Here is a 12436-nt window from a genome sequence, read left to right as displayed (position 1 = left end):
CCTCTCCACTCCAGCAGCGCTTGGTTTTGGTGTGTATAGAGGTTCGAGTGATTTCGGCGATCGGAGTTCAAAACCAATGTTCATGCAAGCCCGTGAACTGAGTGTGGTCCTTGCCCGTTTTATGTATAAGGGACTGTTGCTGCTCTTTCTGGAATAATTGTATTTTAGAACATCCTTTACTCTTAAGAAGGACTTTTAAAAGTTTTTTTGTAGCTCTAAATTTATTATTTAATTAAGAGATATTCAACATATGATGCTGCCATGGAAACTGAACTGTAGAAACGGCATGCACAGCTTCCGTGCTCCTTCAAAGGTTTCTGCAACATCTTCTCTGTTTATTATTATTTGTGTGGCAGTGAAAGATATCCTTTACTGTATGGCCCGAATATAGGTGACAGACAGCTGTGGAAAATGACTTATTGAAGGCCACCCAGCAGGTCAACGCTTGAACACAAGACAGAGGCCAGCTCTTCTGATCCTTAGTGTGATGCCTTCTCCAGTCAACATGCTGGTTTGAAGGGAAAGGTGTCATTTGAACAACTAATGCTAATGCTACCCACTCCTTTAGGAGTACTAAGTCTTTGAAAGTTATGGGGTTGCACAGATATTGCTAAGAATTTAAGTTGATCTGCAGAATATTTTTGGTGGTGGATGAATGAGTAGGAAAAGGCTCAGCTTGGCATCAGCAGTGAAAGCAGGTTGGTCAGGCTGGCAGTTAGAGAAAGTGTCTTGTAAATGGGGTAAACTTGGTACGGAGGTAGCAAGGAGACTGTAAATGTGAAACCTCACGGAGGTGATTTTAATGCTTTTCAATATAACAGAGCCATAATTTAAATGAAAGCTGGGAAAGAGCAAACAGATTTTCTCCTCCTTCTAGATGCTGCGGTGAGGTCATAATTCTGCTTTTAGGACCTCACATTCATTTCCATGGCAATAGAGGGTAATATTGTAAGCCCAAGATTATGAACTCTCTAAAAGTGTAAGCAGGATGAATAACTGAGCTATGAGGAAACGAGTTTTTATTATTATGACCTGCCTTTAATAGAAGCAGATGAAGCAGTGAAAATATTGGTCTGATAAACCAGCAGTAGCAGAGCGGTTTTGTTTGCCTTGTTTGTCCTGGTAGGAAGGACTCCTCCCTGCATTATTTTTACTTGATTAGAGCGATTTTTCTCATAAAATCCTTATGTGCACCGTTTACTTTGGAGAAAATCTGGAAGGCTAAAAAATATAAAATGTAGAAATATCAAATTGTTTTACTAGCACTTAAACAGCATTTACAAGTTTTGGGTCAGCTCCGTAAAACTAAAGTGTCTTGTTCATGAAAGATGATCCAATTTGTCTTCTCTGTTCTGCAGAAGTTCCTCATTCCCAAAGAGCATCAGAATTACAGAACCTTTGCTTCATGGACAGTTGTGCTAAATATTGGCTTGACTTTTATACCTAAGTAATTGAAGAAGGAGATCTCCCTCCCTCCCTCCCTCCCTCCCTCCCTCCCTCTGTCATTCTGTCTTTCTGTCTGTAATTTATCTGAATAGTTCTAGGTGTGTTTTTCAGCTCCACACATACTAATGATGTTACTGAAACTAAATGGAAGTAACTGAAAAAGTTTAGATATGGGCACTGAACCCAACTCTCTAAAAGCTGGAGGACTAAAATACCAACAAACTAAACCAGTTTCATCCTCACAGCCATGGCAGTGAACTAATAATCTTAATAACTATGCCTAAACCTTCACAGAAACCTAGCCAGAAGACACATGTTTCTGTTTTGGTAGCACAGAGCAATGGTTTCCATCCTGTTTTGAATTATAGACCACCATCAACACGCAGAATTACTTGCAGACTACTGTGTTGTCGTGGCAGTCTCTCATATCATCTGAAAAAGATCATGGAAACAGGACCACTCTGTAGGTTAATTATGGACCACTTGCAATGAGTCCGGGATGGCTGTTGGTCACCCATCATAGTTTGGAAATCACTGGCTACCATTGGTGTTTTAGAACATGCCATTGTTTCTGCTAGCTTTAGAAGTTACTAGAAATGCTCTGATTCTTGCCGCTTGGTTATATGTTCCTTTGTTAATGTATTTTTAAAAACAAAATGTGACTAAACCTTGCCAGTGTTTTTTCAATTCAGTTTTTTTCTATGGTTTTCAAGTTGATTTCTGAAAGTAGATGAACTTTGTTTTGCCTTTTAGTATATACTTAACGAAACAGAAGCTCAGATAAAAGCAGAGCTGTGGATGAAAGAAAACGCAGATTATTTGAAGGAACAAAAAGGTAAGTATATAGGACTGAAATTCTCCTTTTGGACAGTGTTGCTGAAACATACAGTCTATGTAATCTTCATGCCGGTTACCCTTTTGTCATCTTTCAGAAAAAGAAGCGAGAATAGCAAAAGAAAAAGAACTTGGGATTTATAAAGAGCACAAGGTATAAAACTGTGTACTAATTGTGTTTGTTTGAAAATGTCCTGGAAATTCATTACATCTGTTGATCAACTGCATGTAGGATGTGTGGGGATAATGGTACAGGTCACCACTAAGCCAGCAAAACTTATTATATGTCTACATGTTATTGAAATGCAAGGCTCTAAGTTTTCAGGTGGTGAGTAAAACACTTTCTTCTTGCCTGAACTTTTTAAAAAATTACTATTACGAGAAAATGCTTTGCACTGCAAATTCGGAGCTAGTTCACTGCATTTATGATTGCTGTCCTAATTGCTTGCTTATTTAAATACAATTCTTAAGACATGCCTGATTTTTTTTTAATGTGTGCATGTTGAATTTGTTTGTGCTTGCTATAACTTCAGTAGTTTTCTGGGCTGTTACAATAATGATTTCTTTATGAAGAACTGAACAGATCTTTGTTACAGTAACTTGAAGGAATATTTTGTTCTACCTTTCATAAAGAATGTGACATTTATGTTAACAAATGGCATGTCCTGTCTCCAAGTTTAGCAGTTTAAAGCAGCCTAATTGGCCGCGTATTCACAATTTACAGCATTAGTATTTTGTGTAATTGAGCAAATGACAAGTCAAATCTGCGCACAATCTTCCACATGCAACTAAAAATCCATGTTAGTTTTTAGTGTGTATATCCTATATCTTTTTTTTTTTGACTAATGTGAAAGACAGAGTTTCCTACTTCCCCTAGGTATTTCAGCAATAACAACAAAACCAGACAATGAACCACTGTTTTATGCCTTAGAGTTTCTCATTCATCCCGCACTTACAGAGACGTGGCATTCTACCAGCAATTTTCAAAATTGTATAACTCTTTGGCACAGAAGAGTAGCCCAGACACCCACCTTTTTGTTCTGACAACATAGGATTTTTTCTGTAACTCTGTATTATTTCTGACAGCTAGAGTAGAGCTTGATTAATAGAGTGCTTTCCAATTTCAAGGTAGCACTTGACCCGCGTAGGTAAACAGAGGGGCTATTATCCATTAAAAAATAAATCTCCTGCAGAGCTTGGTGTTAAAACCTTCTTTTGAAAAGGCAAATGCCGAATGAGAAACAGAGGATCTTTTTTGTCTACCTACCCAGGCATGAGACATGGATAGAAATGTTCTCCAGTGTCGTTTCTCTTTGTCTGAGTTGGTGCAACATCAGACTGTAAAGGTTAATGTTAGTCTTGGGTTTGCAACGCTTGGCCAAGACGGGAGGCCGCCTCTTGTGTGCAGGTGACGTCACCGCTGCGCTCGCTGTGCGTCCGTGCCGTCCTGTTCCTTATCCCTCAGCATTCACGCCAGTCCACGCTTATAAAGCTGCTTCTGCTATTCTTGGCCTTTCTCGGTTTGGGGGAAGAGCTGGGTGAATATTCTCACTTGCAGCTTTCAGACCTCATCTAAAGTTCTGTTGTAGTTTTGATACAGACTTATCGAAGATGGAGTAGTAACCCATCTTGCCTCTAATTTTGAAGGCAATTTTAGAGGGGGAATTTCTTTATTTACCTGTTGGGTGATCTTATCAGGATCCCAGTTCCTGTAACAGGAGTACGTTCCATTTTTTTCCACGTGTGAGAAATGGCCCGTGTTTCTTTTCTGGCAGCAATACAAATACGAAACACTTATCTAGCTAAAGAATTTGTAATAAACCGTGTGGGCATTTGGCAAAAATACAAAAGGGCGCACTTATCTCTTGGAGAAAAGCGATCCCTTGCTCCTGTTCAGTGGCAGGGCAGGGAGCGCTGGCTTCAGCCGAACGGCACCACCTACCCTGTGCCCCTGACAGCAGCACCTGCAGCAGGACTGCTGAACTGCAGGTCGCCCTTCAGTTTCCGAAAAATTTTGTTTGTGTCTACATCACTAATTTTATATTTTAATTAAGCCAAAGAAATCTGCAAAGAAGCGGGAGCCAATTCAAGCCAGCACAGCAGGAGAGGCAATTGAAAAGATGTTAGAACAGAAGAAAATCTCAAGTAAAATTAATTATAATGTGCTAAGGGACCTGAACAGCAAAGGAAGTAACACACCAAAGAAAGAGGATGACAGCACTGATGACAGCACCAACACCAAGAAGCTGTCAAGAAGAAAATCTATTGCCAGTAGGAATATAGCCAACCCTGTAAACAGTGTGGGAAAAAGGTACTGCAATTGTTCATTTATATCTCTGTCTGTGAGACTGTCTATGTATCTTTCTGAGCCAGGCAACGTAGGTACTGAAACATTTGTTTGAGGCTAAAATAATGCTGGGGCTCTGTTTTTATTTATTTTGCCTGCAGCACTGCGGTGGAACCTTATTTATAGTTCACATATGAGAGGGCTGTTTTGGTGTGAGTTAAATCATCATGGAGCAAAAAAAAAAAAAAAGACGTCAGTGGAAATTCATAAATGTGAATCTTTCAGCCATGGGCACCTTTTCTTCATATATCCCTGGCATTTGTTGTCCTTCCTTTCTAAGTTGTCTGTATTCACTGACATGACACTAAATGTTCCAAAGCTTTGGCTTTTTTGCTTGATTTGAAAAATATAGTCCCCATCTGTTTTGACAGCTAGCTGTTTTGATTAGCTTTTATTTGAGTCTTATTCCAAACTTTTGTTGTTAATTGATGACACAAATATAAAGCTGTACAGTAAATACGCTTGTCGGTTTTCTCGTCTGCATTTGCAAATGTTTTATAGTGTGATGAAAGCTACTATTTTAATGAGTAAAATATTCAGCCTTGCTGGGCAGATTTGTAGTGTGCTGTGAAGTGTGTAAGGAGATTGATGTGTGCTATCTGCAATATTCAACGGTTTTATTAGTCTTCAGTTTATGAAATCACATCAGATGATCATCTGAACAGCCTCCATATATAGTAATTTCTTATTTGGACGTTATATACTTATTTCTTGCCTGAAAGACATAGCTGCTTGCTTCCAGAAGTGTAGGCCCTACGCCACGAGGAAATTTAGGCTTTTAATTCCGAAATGTTAGGTGGTGTCCCTGCGCCGTGGCTTAGATGGAGGCGCGTGTCGCAGCGGAGAGCGGCTGCAGGGCAGGGGAGCGAGCAAGGGACGGAGCACGGGGTTTCCGAGCGGGACGGCGGCGCGGCCTTTTTCATCCTAAATGAAGCAGGTTTTGGGGGCGGGCGAACGACAGCCAGCCGCAGGGTGCGGAAGGGTCTGTTCAGGCCGGCATGGGAGACGTGGGAGAGCTGAGCCGGGGCCGTCGGCAGGGACGGGGAGTCCCTGCCCCTTGGCAGCTCAGCGACGTGAGCGTCATTAGAGGATAAAAGCCTTATTTCGACATGATTTGTAGCGTTCGGCTTCTGAGCCAAAGCTGAAGGCTGCTCGTGTAGCCTTACTGTCACTGGGACACAGATTTTTGTAATGTAACAGGTTTTTTTCCTAGTCTCTCTTTATTCTGCATTTTACCCAGATGGCTTCACCTTTGTTCAACTTCTTACCCTTAATATCAACAGCTTTTCTGTCCAGTTCTTTGCTCACTGAGGGTTTTAGTCTCCTGTATAAGTTTCTCCTTACGGTCACGTCTAATGACCCAAGCACACAGATTTTCCACTAGCGAAGGAAAGCAAAGATGCGTTTAGCATTAACTACCAGCACTTAACATAGGTGTTATTTGATTTAACAGGTATAAATGAGTCATATTTATGGTATTTGTAGCAAAATAAGGCTCTGATTCAGTTGCCCGGAATGAAACGGTGCGATGGGAAGTAGGGGCTGGTGAGTATCCCGTTGCATTAGGCCGTAAGGGTGACAGTCTGGCTGCTTTGCCCCATCCCTGCCTTGTCTCTCCGAGGCCTCGTTTTCGGAAGCATTGGGCACTTGGCGCTCCTGTTGAAGGCGGCATGTTAAATGCTTAACAGGTGTTAAACTCGTTGGAAAACCACGCCATAAATATTTAATTTAACAGTGGTGCAACTTGAAAAGGTTTCTGAATAAATACAAATCAGTATTTTCCAAAAGCAGGTAATAAAGGATGTTTATTTTTCCCCTTGAGGGCCTGAAGTACGTCCTTAAGATGCATAACAGAGTTCTCTGATGATGATTAGCAGATCTCAGATACAAAAAATTTTGCAGCAAGACTCTTCAGAGAAGGTTGAGGATACATGCAGATACATGAGTTAAGAAGATTTTGCACTCCGGATCCAGGCAGTGTTCTTGCTTAAATAATATCAAGGACATGGGAAACCATTAGTGGTTTTTTTTGCTTACAAGTAAAGATTTATGACATACTTTTGATTTTTTTGCTAGTAGTCTAAATGCCATGCCTTTTAAATGGCATGCATAAATTTCTGTATTCAGCTTTGTTCTTATATGCCGTTGCATTCATTTCCTTTGTTCAGCATTGTTCCTCTGAGAGGTGAATGGCTAAATACTTTTCCAGTGATACAAAAATCATGGTAATTTATATGCAATTAATAATAATGCAAACCCTGAGCATTGCTCATTAGAAAATGAATGAAGCCCATAATATATCCGTATCCAGGAGGCATTTGCAGAGATCTTGCTAACCATTTTGGTTTGTAGTGATTTACAATCCTGCATGTTTATCTTTATGTCTTAAATATTTGGTAAACTGTTCTGACTGCAGTAGCACCTTGCTTTAATCCAATCCTTCAGTTCAGCTGAGTTATAGTCAGGTTTTAAAGAGCTACTGCTTTAGTCCTGATCCCAATTAAAAGGTACCAATACCAAGCTACTGTGTGCTCGACAGACTAGGAAAGGAGTGCTGGTTCTTGGTGATTAAAGCAGAGATAAAGAAGTAGTACAGTAGATTTTTTATAAAGAGATATCTTTATTGCTTTCCATTTGTAAGCCAATATTTTACATACCCCACTTGGTTTGGTCTAATACTGTAGCTAAGTTGGTCATGCATCCCAGAAATCATCTTCATGTGCTGTTTGTAGTGCACTGCAAATAGGAAGCTGATCTTCATCACCATCTTTCTAATTGTCCCTTGCTATCAGCTACTGTGCACTGTTATTTCTGGGGAAAGGATCTGGATTATCTTTAAAGAAAGAGGTTGTCCCAGGCAGACATGGCGTAATTTCTGGGTGGTTTCTCCTTTTTTAATATTGCAAAAAATACCAGTTAGAGTATTAATCAGTTACATTATTGGGGAAAAAAAAACTTTTGTTTACTGATTTTATAATGATAAGCCAATTTTGCAGTTTTGGTAAAAGTTGCTGATTTCCATCACATTTATAAACAGTTGGAATGCTAAGCATGTTTCAGGGAGCATCCTTGAACTGGATATTCTTTCAGTAAATGGCCCTTTTAATATTTATTGTAACTTTATTTATTGTAACTTTATTATTTAACATAGCTGTCTTTGGTTCCAAAGATGGTAGAATTTATCTGCATATTATTTCATAAAAAAATCCTAATTTTGAAATCTTAGAATTGCTTGCTTTTTTCTGATATTTTGCTAAAAAAGTACTTTCAAATAATTATTTTAAGGATCATGCAAAGATCTTTGTTTTTAGATGAATAGATATTATATATCAGTATTTTCAGAAGCAAACTGGATTTCTGAGAAATTTTCTTCACCACAAATGCTGTACGACTTTTTGAGTTTAAGAAAAAGACAAATTTCCCAGAATTATTCTGGGGTTGTACTTAATGCATCTGTCAACATGGTAGGAAACTGGTAAAGGCAGTGTAAGTAATTTTAAGAAAGCTTATTTTGTGTAAATAGTTTTCATTACTTTTCTTACTGCCTTTTTTTTTTGTTCTAGTGGGTATCAAGATTGGTGCTTCATAAGAAAAAGTCATTTCATTCTCTGTGTGTTACAGAGATGTGGCACAGTGGATGTTACTCTAATAGATGCTGCAACTTTAATTTCAATTACCAGTTGCACAGTTCATCTTCACTAATATCTTCTGTGCATATGAAACAGGTGTCATATAAGTATAATATGTTGAATTCCTGGAAAATAATAATTGCCACTTTGAGCTACTTAAAACCTAAATTCTAGTTAGAACAGAGTTGTGCTCTTGAGTTCTTCAAGTACGGTAAAGAGGGGGTTTAGGTCTGGAAGCTTTTGATTAGAAGCTTAATAATTTATTTTATATTTACTTGACCTGAATTTTATAACATTACTCGTGAAGTGAAATCTGTCGTACCATGAAAATAGAACAAAAAAGCCTTTCAAGTCACTACTTTTTAAAAAATTTGAGCCTGTTTATTGCTATGTACTTGAAATTGGTAATGATATCAGAGAGGACAGGATGTATTATCAGGGGAATAAATGTGTCAGGTTAATCTCCTGAAGAACTTGCCTTGGAAGAAATGAAGCAGCGCTGCAAAGCACAGCTGAATCCACTGTAATAAGACAACGTTGTTCTGAATGAAAGCATATGCATATGTAATAGAAAAGCAAATCATGCTTGCTGTGAATATGACAAAAGCCCTTGGTAGAGTTTTCAGATTTGGTTAGATTTCAAAATGCCCCTCCAGATTCTCTGCCTGGTCTCGGCTGCATTTACGGGCTGTGCCTTTCGCTGGTGAGCGCTGGCCTTTAGCCGTAGGGCTCCGTGCGGGCGCCTGAGTCACAAGGTCTGGCTGTTGCTAACCGCCCGTCCGAAGCGCTGGGGACTGGTGCCGCTGGTCAAGTTCCTGGCCGTGGAAGGACGCTTTCAATTAGCATCTGCTCCCGTTAAATTTTTCTTGTCTTTTCAAGGGGTCTTATGACGCCAGAAAAATCCCCTTTATCATCAGAGAGAATGTCTGGAATACTGCATGTCCTGCTTTTTGCTCTGTAAGTGGAAGTTTGATTTGATCTGATTGGTTTTGCTGGATGATTTTCGGTAAAGTTATGTCGAAGAAAGGCCGTCGGCACCTACGGGCTGCTTTGCTCTATTGGCTATTTTGCAGCCTGGCAGCTCAGGTGCTGGAGCAAGAGGGCCTGAAATGCTCTTGGTCTTCTCCAACCTGAAAACTTTCTCTTCAATTGCATTTTTTGATACTGTGAATGTCCAGCAGGATCTGTATCTTTTTTTCCCTGGTGAAGAGGAAGGAAAGAAGCCCCCAAACACCTGTTTCCTTCTCATCTAGGATCACTAATAATTTTATTTTTTTGGTTTACTGTTTGCACAGACAGAGCTGTTGTACTGCGTGACAGGCCATTTCATTGCTGGACATTATTAACTCAGCTGGAAGTCTGAATGTCCATAATGCTTATGCTACATTTACCATCACTTGTAATTTGTTTTTATAAACCCAAAGCAAACAGGTTTTTGCTTTGAATGTGCAATGTTTTTATTTTATTTTACAGTGTGAGACTGGTATTTACAGAGGGGAAGAGGGTGAGCTCCGTTTTTCCAGATTACTTAGATCGATCCAGGACAGCATGAAACAAAGTTCATTTTAAATAATCCAAGGCATTCCTGGGCATCTGAAAAAAAAATGCAAGTGATTAGTCTGTTATGTTTCTGCCTAGCTTATATAGCAATTAGACCCAGGTATTTCCTTTGGTTACAAAGCATTTTGAGTCACTGCATCCAGAAAAGAGCTGGGTGTTTCAGAACCCCTTTTAGTAGGAAAAATAACATTAAATGGTGGTTTAAAAAGTTTGGACGTGGGTATGGTAGAAGTTCATTGCTCGCGGCTGACGTGGGAGCCTGGTAGGCTGATGTGCGCGTGCCGGGATCCCCTCCAGGTTCGCTTTTTGTGACAGAGCAGAGCTTTGAAAGAGGGAGAGAAGCCCCCGTGCTTGGCAGATGTGAAGCGTTTGAGAGGCTTCTCCGTGCTGACTTTGGTATGTATTCTCTGTACAAATTGGTCCTTTGAGGTGGGATCTGAAGCGTGTTTTTATATGCTTTAATTTTTCCGCCATTTGTTTTTATTCTTCAAAATTGCCTTCAGGTCTTTGTCTAATTTACCTTTGATATCCTGTTTTTCCCTCTCTGCTTTGAAGTCTGTTACATGGCTTGGAATTCATGTGTACTACTCAGTGTGAGATATTAAATTTTATTTCTTGGCTCTTCTTGTGCTTCAGGCCTTCTTTTTATATGCGTCTAACACATTAGCACATATTTCCCACTTGGGATAAAATTCCTTACAGAAGATGCTTGGCCTGGAAGTACTTGTTGAGATAGTAGTTAGGAGGTTCTTCTAGAGCTTAATTGATTTTTTGGTTTGTATTTTGGTCGGTGTTTCCTCTTAAAGCACTCTTGTGGTGGCTGAGGGATTAACTAGATTGTGATTGTTGGTAGGAATTTACGTGTGTGAACCTTCCCACGTGAGCCCATGGAATCAGCTTGTGGTTTGAATATAATGTCCTTGGTAAATAAATTCTCTAAGGCACTTTGGCATAACTGTTTTCTTACGTGGTCTGTGCTTCGAGAATTTCTTTGGAGTGTAATTTTATGTATGCTTATGCTTTGCTGTGGTATATAATCATTTAAATCAAAGGTTAATCAAAATGATTAATGATTTTGAACAGGAAAATGGTGACATTTGATAAGTACTGCTACTCAAAATAAATCTTGCCAGTATATTTTACTCTCCTAACTTTTAGAAGAACAAGTTTATAGAAATTATGTTTAGTATTTTATTTACAAAAAACAAAGCCAAGAAAAAATAATTTAAACACTTCCAAGCTTCTGCTTTTCAAGTCATGCATCTGCCTTATTCAAGATAGTCGTACAGGGGAGAGCTTCACAGATGACCTTGAAAGGGGCTGACACATGCATGTGCTTGTTCACAGCTGGCTTGAGGAGTTGATCGTGTAAAGCCTGGAGCAGTGGTGTAACCTGGCTAATGCTGCAGGTTACTGCTGTTCATATGGGCTGAGAAGCCTTTTGTAGTAAGGAGATAAATCAGAGGCAAGAAGTGGAAATAAATTTATTTGACCCAACATGTTTTAAAATGTTTTTAATGTCTGCCTGCTAAAATTTAGTGAGCAGCAGCCTTTCCCCCTTCATTAAAGGAGGACACAGGAGGAAAGAATATCTGTCTTTCCTTCTGTGCCTAACATCACACGCTCAGGCATACCCAGTTAGCCAGGCACCACCAAGAGATCTGGGAGGGAGAAAAGCAGCACACTGTCAGGGGAAAGGTAGAGCAGGTTTCCTTTCCCTCTAATATCTTTTCATACTAACTGAGGAAGGACGGAAGGAAGGAAAGAAAAGGAAAGATTATTTTATTTTATTTAAAAAAAAAAAAAAAGTTCCCCAAAGCCAACCTTACAGGCGCTGGGTATTTGTTAGGATTTGATGTCTATTCTGACTGTTCTGAAGCTATTTTGAAGATTGATCCTCCAAAATGTTGCAGACCCCAGTATGAATAATAGCATTCTTCTTTCACATCTAATGGGCTTGATACCCTGAAAATACAGCTGCATTGAACTCTGAATCGCATCAGGTAGATGTTCTGTACAGTTCAGAAATTAGCTCCTTGCCAGCTATTGGATTGCACAGATTAAGTCTTCAGCCTGCAGGATCTCAGCATATTCGTGGTTCTCCTGTAGGAACTGCTTCTGCCATTGACTCCCAAATCGTTTGCAAGCACTTGCAATGGAAGCTCTGCACTTTTCTGTCATGCAGAATCGGTTCATCAAGGTGAGGTTACCAAAAAGCTCATTCCTTTGTGACCGTGGCCCTCGGTCCTTTTCTTTATTCTGTAGGAAGGGAGTTACAGAATTGTTTCCCATTCTTTCATGCCTGTTCTTCCAGTGAGTTGATAGAACTGAAGTTTTACATTTCCTAATGTGTTGCCATATTAAAATGGAGTGTTTTTGCTAAAACCCCAGTTTTGGAATTGCTTACTTTTGAGTCCTGGAATTTAAAATACCAGAATTCCAGTACCCGCAACAAACCTGCGTGCATTTTCACTCTGTACAATATAATTGGAGAGAAAAGCCCCTGGAATATCTTAATAATAAGGCCAACCACTTGAAAACACCTTCTCAATGCAAATTAACAATTTTTCTAAGTTCGGTGATGCCACAAATCATTTCCAGTTGTACATTTAAGTCTTAT

At 39.5% G+C, this 12436-nt stretch overlaps 1 protein-coding gene across 2 annotated transcripts in view; it reads left to right on the top strand.

Moving 5' to 3' along the window:
• The window catches only part of BRF1 (BRF1 RNA polymerase III transcription initiation factor subunit), a 175936-nt gene that overhangs the window by 125962 nt on the left and 37538 nt on the right, over window positions 1-12436 (top strand). For both annotated transcript variants that reach the window (XM_067295078.1, XM_013940837.2), the window contains exons 13-15: window positions 2200-2281; window positions 2379-2434; window positions 4335-4591. In XM_067295078.1, the coding sequence (XP_067151179.1) occupies window positions 2200-2281; window positions 2379-2434; window positions 4335-4591 (395 nt within the window). The remainder of the gene's footprint in view (window positions 1-2199; window positions 2282-2378; window positions 2435-4334; window positions 4592-12436) is intronic.

Source organism: Apteryx mantelli, chromosome 4 (genome assembly GCF_036417845.1).
Source record: "Apteryx mantelli isolate bAptMan1 chromosome 4, bAptMan1.hap1, whole genome shotgun sequence".
Taxonomy (NCBI): Eukaryota; Metazoa; Chordata; class Aves; order Apterygiformes; family Apterygidae; genus Apteryx; species Apteryx mantelli.
This window is presented reverse-complemented; position numbering and strand designations above follow the sequence as displayed.